At 45.5% G+C, this 21,114-nt stretch overlaps 1 protein-coding gene across 2 annotated transcripts; it reads right to left on the bottom strand.

Annotated features, from left to right (window-relative positions):
• Nucleotides 1-1,022: 1,022 nt before the first annotated feature.
• On the bottom strand, nt 1,023-16,548 carry CHRNA1 (cholinergic receptor nicotinic alpha 1 subunit). 2 transcript variants are annotated; one of them, XM_032855931.1, is made up of 9 exons: nt 16,480-16,548; nt 10,970-11,112; nt 10,821-10,865; nt 9,429-9,538; nt 6,951-7,146; nt 6,236-6,473; nt 3,038-3,261; nt 1,667-1,906; nt 1,023-1,342 (listed from the first exon to the last, which is right to left on the bottom strand). In XM_032855931.1, the coding sequence occupies exons 1-9, from the start codon at nt 16,520-16,522 to the stop codon at nt 1,211-1,213; spliced, it is 1,371 nt and encodes a 456-aa protein (XP_032711822.1). In that variant the 5' UTR covers nt 16,523-16,548; the 3' UTR covers nt 1,023-1,210. The 2 variants fall into 2 exon arrangements, with proteins under 2 accessions (XP_032711822.1, XP_032711821.1); XM_032855930.1 differs by having other exon boundaries at nt 10,967-11,112.
• Nucleotides 16,549-21,114: the final 4,566 nt, after the last annotated feature.

Here is a 21,114-nt window from a genome sequence, read left to right on the forward strand (position 1 = left end):
CCCTTGAGATTACTCTCACATGGAGGCACTGTCCTGCCATGAGTGGGTGCTCGAGAATTCCATGGAGAAGTAGCTCGAAACCACCTGGGTTCAGAGAAGTCACCCAGACCCAGGGCTCCTGCTTCTGGAGTGCATTACCTTGTGGCTGGAAAGTGGCTATGAAGAGAAATCATTTTCTCTCCTGTTCTCTTGTTTGGAATTTTAGAAATTGTGGTGATAGGGGCATACATTTCTGATTTCAGCGATAGAACAAAAACCCCATCCAACACTGGATGAGGACTGGGGAAAAGGGCCAGGGATTTAATTGGAAGGGCAAAAAGGTGGATGACACTAAGACTGAAGCTCTCAAAACCCTGAGCGGAGTTACAGGATGGCCTAGGTCAGGTGGGGAGAGGACGGCGGAGCAAGTGAGCCGATGAGCTGACCCACCCCTGAGCTGCTCTGAATCCAGATTAGGTCTGGTTTCAGAACTGGCTCAGTTCTCCTTGCTAGCTTCAGCAGTGAACTTAAGCTTCACAAGTTCAGCTTTCTCATTTGTAAAATAGGGACATTATGAAAGTCAGGAATAAAACCACATCCGTGAGATGATTCCCACAGTGCCTGGCCCTCAAGCTTGGTATAGCTCAGGAAACCAGCTGACTGTGTTCCTTCCTCAAGCTTTGAGCAGCATACTTGGGGGCTGTGTTAGCCTGGGAAGCCCCTCCCACCCCTCCCTGCTCTAGAAACATGCTCTGATGCAGTTTGCATTTTGGTGGCTGTTCTAGAACTTAGCTGTTGCCTTTCTATGGTTTCCTTTTCTCTCTGAATCAAATGCTTTATCTTTTGGGGACTGGCAGATGGGCCTACTTGTATGTACAAAACTGACTTTTAAGCAACGGATACATTTTTGCTTAAAAAATTTAAAAAAACAAAGCACTAGAAAACCTGTTATTCTGGGCCAAACTCTTCAAGATGCCTTTGGAAACGAGTACACCTTGTTAGTGATCCCACTTCATTTTCTGGAAAGGGTTCTCTCTCCAGGCAAGATAGAGCAGGACCGCAGGAGAAGCGCTGTGAAGGTGCTGGAGGTTGTCACCTTACATAAATATAGATCAGTAGCATTAATCATAAATACAGAAAGTTAGAGGTCTGATAAATGAGCTCGAATCAAAGTAGACAGATATTTCTGTCTTCCCCACCATTCTCTGCTCTGCCTGGTGCTCAGCTCAGCTCACCCTTGCTGATTTAATTCAATGAGCCGACCCGCAAACACAGCCAGGGTTCCAATGATACAGACGAGCATGAAGACTCCGAGGAGAATGTGGTCCATTACCATCGCAACATACTTCCATTCCTCAGCCGCCTGTGAAAGAGAAAAGTGTTAACGTTTCCTTTAGGTGGTCATTAGAATCAAAGTGTTCACGCTATGCGTGGTCTACAGCTCACTCCATCTGTAGATTTCAAAGCCCTCGACATCCCTTGGCTGGCATGGTGATCTTTATCCTTCCAATAGGTTATTCCCAGTGGGATGGCTCGGGAAGCTGGCTTAGGGGTGGTCACCAAGGCCCATCGTGGGTCAGCAGCTGCCTCGTGAATGCCAGCCTACCCATCAAGACAAATCCGTTCATCTGTGCTCAAGTATTTGATCTTTTAAGCCTGGAGGTGTGAGACAAGCCACGGAACTTACGTTATTGGACTCCTGGTCTGACTTCATGGTCTCTGCAATGTATTTGACTCCTTCGATGGCACTTTTTACCTCTGGGTGTTTGATCAGCGGAGAGTGGAAACCCATGGGTGGAGGCCCTGGCTTCCCAGAAATGTCAGAAATATCAATGTCTTCTGTAAAAATCTTTTTGTCTTGTTTTTCTCTAGAGGGTCTTTTCATTGTGGAGAAGAACATGATATTTGGGATAGTGTCGATAAAAACCTAACATAAAGAAGAAATCCACGCATGAGAATTATTGTGAGCAGGGCAAGTAGCAAACTCTGACTTTGAATTAGCAATGTGAGTCCAGGCACAAGTCATTTGGCTTCTCTGGGTCGTAGCCTCTTTGTCCTTAAAACAAAAGGGCTCTACTAGATTTTCTCAAAGATTTCTTCAGACATTATCTTGTGGCCTGTCAAATTACTAAGGTGAAGAGGCATGACTGTAATGTGAGCAGTTCGCCACTGGAGGGAGCCTGTGTGCAGCTATTGGACTCAATGAGAAGCCAATGATGCTTAAGCTTCCAGCCCAGCTCTAGGTACTGGCTTCTTTCAAAGCCATGTGTTAGCAGGATAATATGATTAAAGAAAAGGTCTTTCTGGCTAAGAGAACATATAAGTTTCCAAAACAGCTCCTCTGTTTTCTTCCATTTCTTATTCCTGAAGAAATGCAACATAGGTGTTGCCAGGAGTCATGTGAGTCTTTACAGATGCAGGAACTGACTGTCTTCCCAAAAGAATACATTGCAAGCAGTAGTGTCTCTGTCAATTCATGACAAATCTTTTGCATGCGACAGAAGAGACCCTGGACACTAGTGTCTCTGTGAAGTTTTATTTAAAAATTGACATATTGGAAATGTTAACACATTTTAAATTTCAATAATGTAAATATTTGAGACCAAGTTCCTCAGTGAAACTCACTTTTTGACAATTTCTTGTCAAGCACCCCTCCATCTCTAGTCCTTATTCTACTCTCAGCAGATGATTTTTTTCCAGCAAAAAATAAGCAGTCTGTTCAGAGATTGGAAGACATACAAACAGAAATCTCAAGAATTTCACAGCCTTTGAATAAAAAGACAGTGATTTCTTCACCTTCTCTAATCATAGAGATTATTATAGCTTGAATTTGGAGTGGGCTTTATTAATTCTGTTTTTCTTCTGTGTCTGGGGAGGCTACGTGAGTTATTTATTCCTAGAAAGAGGCTAAAGAAAGTTCCTTCCAGAAATCCCCTCAAAATCCCCAGAAAGGACTTTCAGTTCCTAAGTACCCACAAGTGTGAGCCAGAATTCCATTGGCCCTCTGGAAGGAGAGACGTTCTCGTGGGCAAGAGATTGCAGGATCTCGCTCACTCACCTTGCGTACCCAGTCGGGCATGACGTGGGTGCTGGGGGAGCGGTGGTGTGTGTTGATGACAATGACGGTGATGATGATGGACGCGATGACAAACACCATGGTGAACAGCATGTATTTCCCAATCAAGGGCACAGCACTGGAGGTGGAGGGGATCAGCTCCACGATGACCAGGAGGAACACGGTTAAGGACAGCAGGACCGAGATGCTCAGAGTCATCTTCTCTCCTGGACAAGATGAAGAAGAAATTCGACCGCTCGTGTTTTAGGGGCTGAGTTGCCGTACCCTTCCATTTTATACATGGAAGCCCTAAGCCTCAGCACCTCCATGACTGTGTTTGGAGATGAGGCCTTGAGAGAGGTAATTAAGTCAAAATTAGTTGATTAGGGAGGGCCATCATCCCGTATGACTGGTGTCCTGATGGGAAGAGGAGATTAGGACAGAGACAACAACAGAGAGGAAAGACCAGGTGAAGACAGGGGGAGAAGATAGCCATCTGCAAGCCGAGGAGAGAGGCCTCAGAGGAAACCAAACCTACTGACACCTTGACCTCCAGAACTACATGGAAATAAATTCCTCTTGTTTAAGCCACCCAGTCTGGGGTACTCTGTTATGGCATCCCTGGCCAGCTCATATACCACAAAACCCAAGGCTGAGAGCAATGGGACCCTCATGTTGCCAGGGAAATTTCTTGGGCAGAATTTGGTCTTATGAGACCTTATGCTCCTTAGCTCTGCTGACAGTGGCAGGTGGCAGGCATTTCCATGACAGGCCGCTGAGGCAACCAGTGGGTGCTTGACCTCACATCCCGGAATTTTGTGGCTTGGTAGAATTCAGGGAACCAAGTACACCCAGCTGTGTGACAAGCTAGACTCCAGGTGGCAGTTTTCTGTCTGTAGCAGAATGTCATAAGCCTCCCAAAACAGAACCTGACCTGCTTGTTACCCAGCAGACGGATGGCAACCCAGAAGTACATGTGTATTTTCCTTGTTATGGGAGGAAGCTGCAGGACCAAAGCCAAGAAAAGTTCAAAACCAAGGAACTACTTTTTCACATTCATCTAAGAGAATAATTTTGTTTTTTTTTTCTTTTTCCGTCTCTCACATTAAGGGGCCAGTGATTTCCTTGCCCCAACCTCTTTTTACCAAGCCCTATAATTTCAGGATGAATAATTCCCTGTTGAGTCTTGATATGGCAAGCGAGAGAGGGGCTGAATGGCACTGGAATATTTTTGTGGGGACGGACCACCTGAGAAGCAGTTAGACAGCCTTTGGAAGGGACTTTCTTTGACCTGGTCTTGCTGTTTGTTTTGGGAAACCCTTGTGTTCCTCTGTTCTCCTCCCATATCTGATGCTTCCAGATGCTGCGAGTATCTACGGGATACAGAGTGGAAGCAGAGAAGAAACGACCAATTCTACCGAGTTAGGAGAAGTCTACCTAGTGGGGAGGAGAGTCTTCAAAAGTGAAAAAGAATGCCTGGGGGGCTCAGTCGTTAAGCATCTGCCTTTGGCTCAGGTCATGATCCCAGGGTCCTCGAGTCGAGCCCCTCCCTGCTCCACGAGGAGCCTGCTTGCCTGCTTCTCCCTCTCCCACTCCCCCTGCTTGTGTTCCCTCTCTCGCTGTGTCTCTCTGTCAAATAGAGTAATAAAATCTTTAAAAAAAAATAAAAGTGGAAAAGAGGACAGAATTATAAATACGAGCTACTGATCAAGTTACATCAAATTTCTCGATTGATAATAAGAGCTAACATTTATCAAGCATTCTTACTGTTCTAAATGCTCTTCAAGCACAAACCATTTCACACTTACAGAAACTCTGATTCATTTCCATATTGCCCTGGCTGGCATTTTCTCTCTTCACTTTAAGAAGCTTCATTTAATTAGAAAGTTGAAAAAAATTTGTATTTGTAATCATTTGTTTAAAAACACAGTCATAGGGGCGCTTGGACAGCTCAGTGGGTTGAAGCCTCTGCCTTCGGCTCAGGTCATGATCCCAGGGTCGTGGAATCGAGCCCCGCATCGGACTCTCTGCTCGGCAGGGGCCCTGCTTCCTCCTCTCTCTCTGCCTGCCTCTCTGCCTACCTGTGATCTCCATCTGTCAAATAAATCAATAAAAATCTTTAAACACACACACACACACACACACACACACACAATCATAAGTACAACGTGCACCCTGTGGGGAAAATCTATTTTTTTTTTTTTTAGATTTCATTTAATTTTTTTTTTTAAGTAATCTCAACACTCAGTGTTGGGCTTGAACTTACAACCCCGAGATCAGGAGTTGCATGCTTTCCTGACTGAGCCAGCCCGATACCCCTTGTGGGCCACATTCTGCCTTATTCTCTACTGTGGCCTTAATGATTGACAGTTGTTCAGTATGTGGAATGAGCGAGTGCATATGAATCTTTTTTTGTTGTTGTTGGAAAGTTGAACTTAGACTTGTGTGTGTGTGTGTTCTTTTATAATTTTGATACAATTGTTACCAGTCATAAGTTTGAGGACTGTCTTTACCACCTTTCTTTTCCCCTACTTGCTTGTCCTAAATCGTTTATGAGCAGTGACTTAAAGCAGGCACTCGTGCACCCTTTTCCCCTTTTCTGCGGATGGTTGGTATTTGGTGAAATTATGTCACAGGTGTGATTACCCAGTAGGAGGTAAGGAAGCTGTCCAGGCTGATATGTGAGAAAGAATTGCCACTTGGGAAGCATGGTCTTGTGTAGAGATGCTGCCATCTGGAAAACGGGAATGCCAAAGCTATTTTCAAGTGGCAAGCAGTGAGGAAAAGACTCAGGACTTGGATTAATCAGTATATAGTCTGCGGCTTCATAGGGGACGTGACATGAGGGGTGTCTGTGACCCAGGCCTTACCCAGCACATTCCTGGGCACACACTAGGTTTTCCGGCAAGGAGGCACTGGTGGTCATTCACATTAACCAGACTGAGCTGTGCACGTGCACCCCCGGGTCATGTTCAACTCTGCCTGCCCTGTGGTCTGCGCCAGCCGAGGGCTCTAGCCACAGGCACTCACCACTGAACAGGGAGACTCCGTAAATGCGTCCTCCCAGGGATGATGTTTTGGGCATGTCTGCCTGTATTTGTTTACTGGCCCATGATTATTCCTGGTTTCCCCCCACATAGCAGCACGAGATCTGCCCGCGGCAGCAGTGGTAGCAGCTGCAGCCACAGCCCTGGCACCCACCTGAGTCTGTGGGCAGGTAGAACACCAGGCCAGTTAAGAAGGAAAAGAGCAGGCAGGGAATGATGACGTTGACGATGAAGTAGAGGGGCAGGCGCTGCATGACAAAGTGGTAGGTGATGTCCAGGTAGGGGGTGGAGGGGCAGCAGGCGTAGAACACCCAGTGCTTCCAGCCCCGGGACTCCTTGATCACCCACTCTCCACTTTCCATGAAGTTGCTTAGGTCTGGTTGGTCGCTTTCCTGAGAAGATGAAATGAAACTGTGAAACCCCAGCTGTGTCCCCGTGGAGGAGAGGTGGGTTTCACACTTGGCTGTAATAAAACAACAGATTCTAGGGCTGTTGGGACTGGAATGGAACCCAGAAGGTCACTTCTGATGTGGGGTCTTAGATCCTCTCCTATAAAATAAGGGGGGGGCGGGGTTGAATCACTGGGGTCCTCCGTGTTGACCACACCTTCAAGTCACTTGGAAACTTGACAACATATGGGTGCCGTAGTCCCACCCCAGACTGACTAAGCCAACATTCCTGGGACCAAGCCAATTTATGTAAGCTCCCAGGTGGTTCTCATGTGTTCTCAATTGAGAACCGGTGAAGTCAATGGCCCCCAAAGGTCTAACTGGTGCTGAGAGTCTGGGACTCTAGAGGGCCAGAGCTGGACACCTGGATGGTGCTCCTCCTGCGTTCAGCCCCATCTGTCCCTCGAGGGCGGCGCCTACCGGGTTGATGGCCACCACCGAGCCGTCGTAGGTCCAGGTGCCCAGCTTCATGCTGCAGTTCTGTTCGTCAAAGGGAAAGTGGGTGACGATGATCTCACAGTAGCTTTTGAAGATGGCCGGGGGTGTCCATGTGATGTGGCCAGTGTAGTCCAGGAGCACTTTGGTGAACTTGACAATGGCAAAGTCGCCGTCTGCACTGCAAGCGGAATCAAAGAGGAGCGTGACTCCAAGTGACGGATGAGCCTTCGTTTGTGCTCGGGGATGTTAGCGGGAGACAGCTGTTAATTATTCAGGTGCTAATTATAGATGCTTTCATTCGGGCAGTGTCACTCTTTATTCATGGCAACGTTTCCCAAATTTGTCTGGTAATCGCTGGGGTGCTTGTTTAAAATACAGGTTTCTGAGCACCATCTAAGCACTAAATCAGAATATCTGGGGAAGAACCTAGGAATCTAGAGCTTTAAAGAAATAACAGGTGACACTATATACCAGATGTTTTCTTCCCAGTCCTCAGTAGCATTTGTAATGTTAATCTCCATCTATCCCTTCCCCAGTGCTCTTTGAAAGTTAACTGGAGGAAAAAAAAAAAACAAACAAACAGGAATTTTAAACAAAAACATGTCCAGTGGTTCATTATTGTGGTAAACAGGTTAAAGAAGGGCTCTGTTTTCTTTTGCACAAGTATCTAGAACTCAGTAGGGTAGAGTCGCAAACTCAGATTCCTCCAGGCCCAGGCAGGTGAGGAAGGGGTGAGGGGGAAGGGGAGAGCCTTCTCTTCTCTAAGGAAGGTGCCACTCGGCTGTGGAGTCCGCTTGTGAGGGAAGGCGTGATGCTGACAGATACTGGGATTCTTCCTCCGGACCTGGAGATCTAGAATTTTTTAATCCAAAGTTTCCATGCTTTTGAGTAAAGGATTTTTCTAGAGAGACTAGAACTCCAAAGTTTAATGTGATATTGTTCAATTTTCAAATGTTGGCATTAATTTCTCATCTAAAAAAATCCACCATAGAGGGGCGCCTGGGTGGCTCCATTGGTTAAGCATCTGCCTTCAGCTCAGGTCCTGATCCCAGGGTCCTGGGATGGAGCCCTTCGTCTCACCCCTCTAACCCTCCTGCCCTTCTCCCTCTGCCCCTCCGCTTGTGCTGTCTGTCTCGCTCTCTCTCTCTCAAAAACGTAAGTAAAATCTTTTTTTAAAAATAATAAATAAATAATCCACAGTGGTAGATAATAAAAAACAACGAGCCACTTCTGCAGGCCTTATTCAGTGGGCAGTCCACTTGACCCCAGACAACCCGTGTTGTGGGGCCCCCGGCAAAGGTATTAGAATAGGTGTTGAACAGGTGGGTGGGGTCTGTCCTGGGGGACTTTCAGGGACGCAGGGCCTATATTGGTGCCTCACTTCATAAATCAAGAGATTTTCTTCCCACTGGCTTTTTCCTGGGGTGAAGGTGAGGCTCTCTCCAGAAAACTGCAGTTCTGGACCTTCCCAAAAGGGGCCTAAAGAGCAGAGGGCCACAGGATCACCCAGATCTGTTTCCATAAGCAAGTGAAACAGGGTTCTCTCCCCCACAGGTGTTCGCTAGCAAGCTTATCAAGAGGACCCGAGGACTTTAATTGCTTCTCTTAGATTCTTACTGAAAGAGAAACTTAACAGACCAGGCACTCTGCTCTATCAGCGTATTTGTCCAAGAGGGTTACACAAACAATTGGCTAATCGGGCTCCAGCTTGAATCTCAGGTTGTCATTGGGAAATCTGTAGTAGAAAATCAAAGTGTGAGGGTCGGCCGTAAGGGGGGTCATTTCCGTTCACAAGGCCTTACGGACCTCCCCGGTCAATGCTCAAGAAGGCGCAGCCCGCTTGCCCAGCCCCTCGCTGTAGACCGCCAGCCTGTAAGCCCTCCAGGCCGCTGGTGGATGCTCCTGCCTGGGAAGGACGCTCTTTGAAATGAGCATTCCCTGACAAATGAAGGGCGTATGATAATGAACCTGTCATTAAACCAGAGTGTCTCGCATCACATTATAATTTCACAATGTGCAGTCTGTCACGGAGCCCAGTGGATGGGCGACGCCAGCCTCCCAGCCATGGGCAACACACAATGTCTCGGGCTGCCGTGGGGATGTGATGGATAACCACCCCCTGAGGTTCAGACCTATCGGGGAGGACGGACATGGGATTCCAAGGAACTCGATTATATGAATTTGGTTCCTTGGATAGTTGCCACACACCCTTTAGGAGCGCTCAGGAATTAAATGTCCCCTACCCCACAGCCCTGATTCAATTTGGCTCTGATAATTGTTTCTATTCATAACATGAGACACCATCTGGCACCCCTAGCATGTCAACTTGGCTCTTGGTTTTTAAGGGTTATTTAATGGGAACAGTGGTGAGAGGCATACTGAGAGTGGCAGCCCTTCCGAGAGGGCCCTTGGACTCCCCCTGCCCCTAGAATGTCCCCCGCCCCAGCCTGTTTCGCTTACTTGTTATAGAGAACGAGGTCTGGGCGCCAGATCTTTTCCGAGGGAATGTGGATTTTTTTCACGCCGCCATAGTCGTCTGGATTCCATTTCAGATTGTAATCCACCCATTGCTAGAAATGAAAACGTTTCACTAATAAGAAGAGCTAAAAATGTTGTTTTAAAAATCTGAGGTTATCAAGAGGCATCTGTCTGGGTGGCTCAGCTGGTGACGCAGCCGGCTCTTGATCTCAGCTCAGGTCATGATCTCAGGGTCGTGGGATCGAGCCCTGAGCCGACACAGAGTCTGCTGGAGACTTCCTTCTTGCTCTGCCTCTCCTCCCTGCTCTCTCTCTCTCTCTAAGCTCAAGAAATAAAATCTTCGTAAATAAATAAAGTTATCAAGAGTCCTGATGGTACGATAGTTCGGATATTGACCAAAATTGTGCTCCAGTAAGAAAAGTTTGATTCAGAATTCAGCTTCCACTTGAGTAAACGATAACAGCAAACACTCTATAGCATTGACCGCCCCCCCCACCATGCACACACTGTTCAGAGCATTTTATATATATTCATGATTTAGTCTTCACAACAATCCTGTGAGGGAAGAGTGACTATTGACCCCATTTTACAGAGGAGAAAACAAAGGTACCCCAAGTCCCACCACCCGGTGGCAGCACATCAGCCATGCTGCCCTGCCCACCCCAGAAAAGGAGAATGACCCTCGTGAACATTCCCCTTGAGCAGCCAGCGTCATCTTTTAAAAGTGTTCTGTTTTTTCCTACAGTGTGAAAGTAATACACGCCCCATGTAGCCCATTTGGATGACACAATGTTGTGAATTGAGCCATGTCTCCCCCAAAACTCGTATGTGGAAGTCCTAATCCCCAGTACCTCAGAATTGAACTGTATTTGGAGATAGGGTCTTTCTAGAGGTAATTAGGCTAAAATAAGCTCATTGAAGGAGGCTCTAATCCACTATGGGTCATGTCCTTAAAGAAGGGGACATTTGAAGACAGAAACATGTTCGAGAAGAATGCCATGGGGACATGCCGTTGGCCAACTATATGCCAAGAAGAAAGGCCTGGAAGCCGAGTCCCTCTCACAGCCCTCAGAAGGAACCAGTTCTGCCGATACCTGGATGTGGACTTTCGGCCTCAAGAACTGTAAGAGAACAAAATTTGTCTGTGGCTTTGTTACGGCAGCCTAGCAAAGCACAAAGTAAAACACACACACACACACACACACACACACACACACGCCCTGACAAATATGATCTTTAGTCCCACGACACCGAAATATTTTCCTGCATCATGTTGGTATGCGTCCCTGTTATCCAGATGGATCCTCCCCCAAGGCCCCGGTTCAATTCCAGGGTGAAGACAGGTGACATCCGTGCACTTATTCAGCTGAATACCTGTTTCAGTCGCACGTTGGTTGTCACAATCTGATTTACTTCATCCTGAAAAAAAGGTCAGACCGCATCTTTAGTGGGGAGGCGGGGAGCTATGGGAAGGGGCCCAGGGTGAGGGGTATGGGGAGCCCCGCCTGCCGCCTCCTCACCACGTTGATGAGCTGGATCAGCTGTAGGCCCACAGTGACCTCCACAGCCTGGCGGTGGTCTTCTACTGGCCGCACCACGCTGTTGTAATCTTCAAAGAGCTTGGCCACCAGGCGGGTCTCATGTTCGGAGCCCAGGACGAGGCCAGCTGGACAGCAAATGACACACACGCTGTCAGATCCCGCCCCCCACCCTCCCCCAACACTAATGTGAATCACTGAGGCATGACCCGTGAATGGAAGGCGCGTGGGCCCCCTTGGTGGGAGGCTCCCAGTGCAGCTTATACGGCCCTACATTCCTTTCCAGTGGCAGCTGCTGGTGGGGTCCCTTCCCAGTGGGGCGTGCCAGATTATCATGACACTCGTAACCTGAACAGATGACATTCCTGAGCACAGCCGCTGGCTGGACTCGGGTTTGCTGGGTGCACACACACACAAAAGGAAAAATCCACACACAAGCCTGTCTCCATATTTCAAGGTCTCGTCCCAGGGTCATGAAATCTCAAATCTTAGATCTCAAAATGCTAGCAATGCCAAAAATTGATGCTGGTTCCTACCCATTAGGATGGCAGGAATTTACGGAATGGAAAGCAGTGACTATCGGTGAAGTAGTGGAACCCTCATTTGTTGCTGGTGAGAAATGAAACATGCGGCCGCTCTGGGAGACAGTTTGGCACACAAGCTACATGCGGAGTGACGGTATGACCTAGCAATCCCACACCTAGGCACATCCCCCAAAGAACTGTCCACACAGAGCCTTGTACACCAGTGTTTGTGGAAGCCCTAGACATAAGAGCTAAAAGTTGGAAACATCCCGAACGCCCATCAACAGATACACGGACGAGCAAACCAGGGCATAGCCGTGCAGCGGAATGTTATTCACCCATAAAAAGGAAGGATTGGTTTACACTCCAGTGTGGACAAACTCTGAGAACATTGTGCTAAGTGAAAGAAATCAGACACAAAGGGGCACATATCATAGGATTCCATTTACATGAAATATTCAGAATGGGTAAATCTGCGGAGAGAGCAGATTCCTGGCTAGTGGGAACAGCGGGGATGGGAGAAGGGGGAGTAATTATTAATGGGTATATGGGTATAGGCTTTCCTTTGGGCCGATGTTCTGGAACTGGATAGCAGGGATGTTGCATAACATTGTGAATGTACTTGATGCCACTGAATCATACACTTAAATACAGCAATTTTGGTAATGTATATTTTACCAGGACAAATTCTATGTAGTGTGTTTTCCTGTAATTTAAAAAAAAAAAATCACTGCTGGCGAGTATGCGTCCCTGTGAAGTTACATAGAGTAAAAATCATGGGCTTTTCTGATCTGGATCTGGTCACGTTACTATCTGGAGCGTGAGTGACTCCTAGGAATCTTTACTACATTCTCCTTCGGGATGCTGAGAGATAGTATCTACTACTCTTGGACCCCACAGCCCTTTTGTGTCCAGTGTTACACGGTTCTCACCAGCCTCGCATGAGGCAATGCTGACTGGCATTCTCACGAGAGATCCGAGAGGCTGGGAGACTTGTCCAAGGTCCTGCGGCTGGGGCAGAGCCTAGAGGCAGCCCCGCCATTTTGAACTCTGCTTCTGCACTAACTCAAGATACCATGAGTGTGTCGTGGGCTGTCCTGGAAATTACACTGCTGCACCTAGCATTATTCCTATGAGAAAAAGTGTTCCCAATTCCTACAAGTGCCTTATGAAGGACCTTTGTAACTTAAGCCTTACGTGGATTGGGGATTGCCTGTTCAGGGTTAGGAGAGGAAGCAGACACACGATCCACTTGCCCTAAGGCACGTAACCAGATCTCCCCTTTCCGCAGGTTATTGCTGAAGCCACCATACCTTCTCCTTGGGCCAAGCCAACTTTAAAAATGGGAAGAATGAGATGCTTTCCTTTTTTCCCCAGTAGTGTTAATCTATTGCCTCTAAGACAGGTTATTATTTTTCTTTATTATTTTTCTCCTTGAAACTTCAGTTTGAAAGAGTTTGTCAACAAAATAATGAACTAAAAAGTAATTACTTTAAAAATTTTTATTGATTAATAAAATCAGCATATCCAACTATTACGTGGCAGACACTGTCCCGTGTGGTTTATATGTACTAACTCTTTGAATCCTCATAACTGAGTGGGGTAGGTACTGTTCTTGTCCTCGATATTTCACACCCAGCACTTTGGATCATCTTGAAACCAGTGTTATGCAATGACTCAAAACATTTTCATCGTCCCCAAAACGTGTATTTTTTTGCTAGAGCGTCACCGACGGGCTGTGTTTGTATTATCTTAGTGAATCCTTAGAATAATCCTGTGAGGTCAGTCTCTACCCCTGGTTTACAAGGGAGACAACGGGCATTTGGACAGTTGAGACCTGTGCTCGTGGTTCCCAGCCAGTTGGAAGTGAGGCTAGAAATGCAGACAGTCTGACCCCGGGGTCTGTGCTCTTTACCACCTCCCTAAAGATAAACGTATCATTTCCATTCGGATTTTTGAAGCTCTCAGTATAGCCTACATGTGTGCATTATGGCCTTCCTGGACTCTGTGTTTGGAACCCGTGATCTCACCTACCTCATTTCTAGATTCCCAAACTTTCTGAACCCAGAAGAATCCATAACATATAACATAACATAACATAACATAACATAACATAACATAACATATAATGTAACATAATATAACAAGCCTAAAACACTGGCCACCTACATTCAGCACCCTTCAGGTTTGCATGTTGTTCAAAGACCCAGTTTTTGCTGTTGCTCCATCAAGACCCTGGGACATGGCAATCCTCTGTCCTCCGTACCTGTCCATTCTGGGCCTCTGCTGGTCCACGGTGGGGGTGGGGTAGGACCCTGGCATGGGCCACCGAGTGCCTGGGCCACTGAGTTTGAAGCTATTGCTTTAGCCCTTCCTGGGCTGCTTATTTTTAAGTGACTGTTTATTCCCCGTTGACAGGAAGAACATACTAGAAAGCATCAGATAGAGCATATGGTCCACACTATAAAGTAGGAAAACTATGCAGCCAACTCTATTGTCTACTAGGAAGAAGGGGAAGACTGGGGAGACGGGCCTCATCAGCATTCCAGTGACATTCCCTTCTTCCTCGCTCAGTCTCACAAATAACAAGAGACCCCGTTCCTTTCACAGTACATTTCTAAGGAACTTCTGTGGAGATCTCCATGTCTTAGATTGGGTTGATTGGTGGTGGTGGTGTTTTTTTGTTGTTGTTTTCCTTTTCTTCCTCCCAAACAGGGTAAAGTAAGAGAAAACATACAGGACTTCCTGTGATTCTGTTCCCAGCTCCAATGTGGTCTGGATATCAGATCAGTTCTTCATGGAGTCAATGAATCACAGTAAATACTTTCTTCAAGACAGGGTGTAAATTGGTAAACATACAAATAAATAATGTCAAAGTCTTTCTTTTCTGCAAGATCAGATGGGTCATCTTTATTCAGATGGTGGCAACATTAATTCATTCATCAAGTATTTATTGAGCACTTACTGTGGGCAAAGCATTGTTTTAAGAGCTTTGAGATATTTAGAGGTGAATCTGATACAAATCCTCTCTTTCTGCCCTCTTGGAGACAGACATGTGTCATTTACATAAATAGTTGGAACAAGCTGGAAAGTAATATGCCATAAGAAAAATGGCTGTGAAATACTTAGGATTCCAGAGATGGAAGAGAGGAAGAGGTTGAAATCAAAGACGCTGCATAAGTAAAACAGAGATCATTAAGTGGTAAGCTAACATATGAAAAAGTGTCCCTGATGTGAATGAGAATTTTGTCTACAAAGAACTGAACCAGGGACACCTGGGTGGCTCAGTGGGTTAAAGCCTCTGCCTTCAGCTCAGGTCATGATCTCAGGGTCCTGGGATGGAGCCCCGCATCGGGCTCTCTGCTCAGCGGGAAGCCTGCTTCCCCCTCTCTCTCTGCCTGCCTCCCTGCCTACTTGTGATCTCTCTGTCAAATAAATAAATCAAGTCTTTAAAAAATAGAATTGAACCAGCCACAGTTTCAAAGTGTTCTTTTTGGACCATACTGGTTCAATTTGCATTTTTTGGAGGAACAGCCCGCTGGATTGGGTGAAAGGAATTCTGAAATGGTACCAGTCACTTTGGCTAACTAATTCTTATCTCAACCTGGCTCTGTACCTCTTGCTACCTTTGGCAATTTCAGGCTGGGTTTTCTGACAAGGCACATCATAGACAGTCTCCAACTGGCCACGTTCCAACATTTGTAAACTAAGTGACCCCAGGTGGGTCAGTTCACGTCTTTCAGCCTCGGATTCCCTGTAATAACAAATTGAAGTTGTGGGACTGCCTGATCTCGCTCTAAATTTCTGTGAGCCCCTCTGTGAACTGATACCAGGAAACTCTAGGTTTGGTCTAAGTATACATCACATTTTTAGATAGGTAAACATGTGTTTTCCAGAGGCCTTTGGTGTCCTGAGAGATCATTTAAGGATTTTCATGTGTAAGCTCATCACTTAAGAATTTTCATTGAGTGTAGTGTTTGCAGGCGCATGAGTGCACACACGTACACACATGTGCACACACACACACACACCCCACTACCACAGGCCAGTTTTGGTTGGATCAAGTCCAAATCCCACAGGCTGTAATTTATCTGAGCTTGGGCTACTTCCCTGAACTCCGCTCTTGGAAAACCTTAACAATAAAGCTGTTTACCTTTTTTTGCCCAGCAGGTCTGTGTGTGTCAGAGCAGTATTAGAGAAGAGGCATCACACTCTGTCAGCCGTCTTATTTCTCAGGTGAGATGATATCACCAGTAAACTTTTATGTGAAGCAATCAGCACACATCCCCTACTTCCCCCCACCGGAAGTCTGGGATTCAGGCTAGCGTTTCAGCTGCTGTGTGCTGACACATTCCGGAGGGGAATGCAGGTCAAGGGCTGAGCAAGGTTTTATAGTTTCAATTCCAACCCAAACCTACATAGAGTAAAAGAGTAGGGCAGAAGTGCGTTCATACGACTTTTTTTTTTAACTGCTAAAGTTAAAAAAAAAAAGACCAAATATTTAATCTCTTATGGAAAGAGCTTAGTTACAATTATTAATAGGTTTCTCTCTCCTGCACATGCAGCTGTCAATCAGGCCTCTTTCTTCATCATCAGAATTCTGCCAGGGCAGTAAAAAGAATGTTACCCAAATTGTAATTATAAGATGTCACTCCAAGTCCCTGTAGTTGCTCTTGGATGGTCACAGGGGTGCTGTGAGGAGTGACGGGTGAGGAGACCCCAGGCCCTGATGGCAGGAGGGGCCTGCATGTCTACTTTGTAGCCTCTGACCAGGCAGCTCCCATCTTCACTGAATAACACAAACCAGAAATCATCCACAAACCGAATCAAGCCAACCAGAGTGAGAGCTGACCGGAGAGCCTCAGGCTGATGAAGGCCGGCCATCCTGTGTTCCCAGGAGGAAGCAAGACCTGGTCCCTGGGGCCGTCTAATGCTTCAGCCTCACAGGAGAGCCCCTCGGCCCTGGCTTACCTGAGCAGAGCCCGAGGAGCAGGAGGAGCGGCTGGGGCTCCATGGGCTGTGGGTGCTGGTGTGGACTGGTGTGCGAGGAGTGGCCGTGCTGCTTGCAAGCCGTCTCTGGCTGGGAGCTTGGCTGCTAGAGGCTTTGGAAAGAGAGTCGGCTCAGTGGAGCTATTGTCTTACACCACCTGTTCGTGGCAGGGACAGCTGGGCTGCCCAGAGCCCTGGAGCCCAGGGACTTGCTGAGAGCCTCACAGAATTACAGGGTGCCTCACTTTACATAACTGATATACTCTTGGCGAGTTGAGTGTGAACCACATTGTGTTTTAAAGGCACCATGAATTAGATTTAATAATAAAAAGACAACATAGAGTAGGGAGCGAATTCTCTCGACTGGTGAGCAACCCCTCCTTTTTGTACAAACCAGACCCTCATCTAGGTGGATTGATTTGGATCAGGGCCCCTGAGTCTGAGTAGATCGTCAGCTCTTTGTGTAAGACCCTGATCACCCTGAATCACAGAGGTCCACATTCTACACACAGGACAGTTCGTTTGCTCTGGTTCATTCTAGACTGAGGGCATGGGGCTCTTGTGCGGAATGAATTTGAGAAGACTGGGGTTGGTGCTGCATCTCCTGTCGGGGAATTCCACGTTTGGTCGGGTTTGGTTTTTAACAAAGATGGCTTCTTCCATAAAACTGGTTTTATTGGCCCCTGGAGTGGCCGTTCCAGCCTCTGTCTCTGTGCTAGGCAATACCTGTCCCATGGTGCGCCATTAGCAGGAGCTAACTGCCTGCCTCCCAAGTACTGTCATTCAGGTGAAGCATAATTAGCAACGAAATGTCCCACTGCGTAACCACTTGTTCCAGGCTACTACTCTCTTCGTCCATTCTCTGCCTACTCTCGCTCAGGGAAGAATGGTTCAACTTTATAATTTCTTTGTTAATAAACAACCACCACCCTAAAAGCCAGCAGTTAGTAATTGCTCAGTCTAAAGAGTATTTGTACCAAAACGGAAAGGAAGCAGTTATTTAAAGAGACCCTGCCTGTTCCTTCCTTTTTCTCAAATTGAATCAGGTGAGGAAAGTCCCTCATGTCAAGTCCAAGGACAGCATCCTAACCACTCTGCCCATTCTAGTGGGTCCAAATAGGTCATTAGAGAAAAGTCTTGGAAGGTACAGGAGAGAGCTGCACATGGACGTTATTTATATTTTTTCTGTTTAAGTTGTGGGAGATCAGCTCACTAACCACTAAAAAACTGGTTCTCTCCTTTCGGGATTATTGCACTCTGACGGCCTAGGAGAAAACACATCCTTCCACCTGGTTCCTTGAATCTTGATGGAGCCATGTGACTGAATTCTAGAAAATAAAATGTGAGGAGAAATTTTGAGCCTCACAAACCTCTCAGCAGAGCGTGTCCATGCCCTCCTGGTCTTCTTTCCTTTTTAAACTTTTAAGTATCTAGTATCAGGCATCTGGGTGGCTCAGTTTGTTAAGCATCTGTCTTTGACTCAGATCATGATCTCAGGGTCCTGGGATGGAGCCCCACGTCAGGCTCCCTGCTCAGCGGGGAGTCTGCTTCTCCCTCTGCCTCTGCCCCTGCTCCCCCTGCTTATGTTCTCTCTCTCTCAAAAAATAAATAAAATCTTTTTTTAAAAAAGAAAGTATCCAGGATCATTAATAAAGTGTTAATTAGTTTACTCAGTGCTTGTGGTAAGTGTTCTCTTCACCTTTTTCACCCATCCCCCCACTCATCTCCCCTCAGGTGACCATCTGTTCTCTACAGTTAAGAGCCGGTTTTGGGGATCTGTCTCTTCTTGCTCCCCTTTGTTCCTTTGTTTTGTTTCTTAATTCCACATATAAGTGAAATTGTATGTTATTTCTCTTTTTTTGACTGACTTATTTCACTTAGGGTTATACCCTCTAGATTCATCCATGTTATTGTAAATGGCAATATGTCCTTCTTTTTTGTGACCAATATTCTGTGTGTGTATATGCCACTTCTTTTTTATCCATTCATCAGTCAGTTGACATTTGGGCTGCTTCCATAATTTGGGTATTGTAAATAATGCTGCAAGAATCATAGGGGCGCATATATGTTTTTGAATTAGTGTTTTTGCATCCTTTGGGTAAATACCCAGGAGTGGTATTATTAGATCATGGGGTAGTTCTATTTCCAACTTTTTGAGGAACCTCCATACCGTTTTCCACAGTGACTGCACCAGCTTGCATTCCCACCAGCAGTGTAAGAGGGTTCCCCTTTCTCCGCATCCTCGCCAACACTTGTTTCCTGTGTTGTTGCTGTTGTTTAGACATTCTGACCGGTGTGAGATGATATCTCATTGTGGTTCTGTTTTTTGTTTTTTAATTTATTTTATTTCATTTCATCTTTATATTTTATTTATTTGCCAGAGAGAGAGAGGCGTGCACACACAAGCAGGGAGAGCTGCAGGCAGAGGGAGAAGCAGGCTCCCCCCACCCATCCGAGCAAGGAGCCCTATGCAGAGCTCAATCCCGGGACCCTGGGATCATGACCTGAGCCGAAGGCAGACGCTTAACTGACTGAGCCACTCAGACGCCCCCTCATTGTGGTTTTCATTTGCATTTTCCTGATGACCAGTGATGTTGAGCATCTTTTCATGTGTCTGATGGCCATCTACATATCTTCTTTGGAGAAATGTCTGTTCATGCCTTCTGTCCATTTTTTTGGTTGGATTACTTGTTTTTTTGAGTTGTGTAAGTTCTTTATATATTCTGGATACTAACTTTTTATTGCACATGTCATCTGCAAATATCTTTCCCCATTCGGTGGGTTGTCTTTTAGTTTTGTTGATTGTTTCCTTACTGTGCAGAAATTTTTTATTTTGATGTAGTCCCAATAGTTTATTTTTGCTTTTGTTTCCCTTGCCTTGGGAGACATAGCCAGAAAAATGTTGTTATGGCCAATGTCAAAATCCTCTCTTCTAGGATTTTTATGGTTTCAGGCCTCACATTTAGGCCTTTAATTCATTTTCAGTTTATTTTTGTGTATGGTGTGAGAAAGTGGTCCAGTTTCATTCTTTTGCAAGTAGCTGTCCAGTTTTCCTAACACCAGTTGAAGAGACCGTCTTTTTCCCATTGCATATTCTTGCCTCCTTTGTCAAAGATTAATTCACCACATAATCATGGTTGTATTTCTGTGCTCTCTAGTCTGTTCTATTGCTCTATGTGTCTCTTTTTGTGCCAGTACAATAGTGTTTTGATTACTATAGCTCTGTATTATATCTTGGTACCTGGGATTGTGATACCTCCAGTTTTGTTCTTCTTTTTAAAGATCGCCTTGGGTATTCAGGATCTTTTGTGGTTCCCACAAATTTTAGTGTTATCTGTTCTGTGAACAATGCTGTTAGTATTTTGATAGGGATTGCATTTAATTTGTAGATTGCTTTGGGTTGTATGGAGATTTTAACAATATGTGTTCTTCCAATCCATGAGCATGGAATATCTTTTCATTTGTTTGTGTTGTCTTCACTTTCTTTCATCAGTGTTTTATAGATTTCAGAGTATAGCTCTTTTGGCTCCTTGATTAATTCCTAGATATTTTATTATTTTGATGCAGTTATAAATTGGATTGTTTTCTTAATTTCTCTTTCTGCTACTTCATTATTAGTGTATGGAAATGCAGTGGATTTCTGTATATTGATTTTGTGTCCTGTGACCTTACTGAATTCCTTTATCACTTCTAGTAGTTTTTTGGTGAATTCTTTAGGGTTTTCTATACATAATAGCATGTCATCTGGAAATAGTGAAAATTTTATCTCTTCCTTACCAATTTGGATGTCTTTTATTTCTTTTTCTTGTCGGATTGCTGTGGCTAGGACTTCCAGTACAATGCTGAATAAAAGCGGTGAGAGCACCTGGGTGGCTCAGGCGGTTAAGCATCTGATTCTCGAAGTCAGCTCGATAACTTGATCTAAGCTCACCTTGATCTCAGGGTCATGAGTTCAAGTCCCATGTTGGGCTCCAGGCTGGGCATGGAGCCTACTTAAAAAAAAATAAATGGTGAGTGGTTATCCTTGTCTTATTCCTGATCTCAGGGGAAAAGCTCTCAGTTTTCCACCATTAAGTATGATGTTAGCTGTGGGTTTTTCATAAATGGCCTTTATTATGTTGAGGTATGTTCCTTCTAAATCTACTTTGTTAAGGATTTTTATCAAGAATGGATATTGTACTTTGTCAAATGCTTTTTCTGCATCTGTTGAAATGGTCATATTGTTTTAATCCTTTCTCTTGTCTTTCTGTTTGTTTGTTTAGATTTTATTTTTAAGTGATCTCTATACCCAACACAGGGCTTGAACTTACAATCCTGAGATGAAGAGTCACATGTTCTATCAACTGAGCCAATCAGGTGCCCCTCTCCTTTCTCTTGTTGATGTGATGTATCACAATGGGATGTATCACATTGACTGATTTGCAAATATTGAACCACCCTCGTATACTGAGAATAAATCCCACCTGATGGTGATGAATGACTTTTTTAATGTATTGTTTGATGCAATTTGCTAATATTTTGCAAGGATTTTTGCATCTATGTTCATTGGAGTTATTGGCCTATATTTCTCTTTTTTTGTAGTGTCTATCTGGTTTTGGTATCAGGGCCTCATGGAAT

Source organism: Lontra canadensis, unplaced genomic scaffold (assembly GCF_010015895.1).
Source record: "Lontra canadensis isolate GAN:19392208 unplaced genomic scaffold, GSC_riverotter_1.0 scaffold11, whole genome shotgun sequence".
Classification (NCBI taxonomy): Eukaryota; Metazoa; Chordata; class Mammalia; order Carnivora; family Mustelidae; genus Lontra; species Lontra canadensis.

Coding starts and splice junctions, on each gene's coding strand:
- CHRNA1 (XM_032855930.1), bottom strand. CDS start 16,522: ATGGAGCCCCAGCCGCTCCTCCTGCTCCTCGGGCTCTGCTCAG. Junction 3,262..6,235: donor CTACCTGCCCACAGACTCAG/GTGGGTGCCAGG, acceptor CATCTTGTCCAG/GAGAGAAGATGACTCTGAGC. Junction 1,907..3,037: donor TGCCCGACTGGGTACGCAAG/GTGAGTGAGCGA, acceptor TCTTTATGTTAG/GTTTTTATCGACACTATCCC.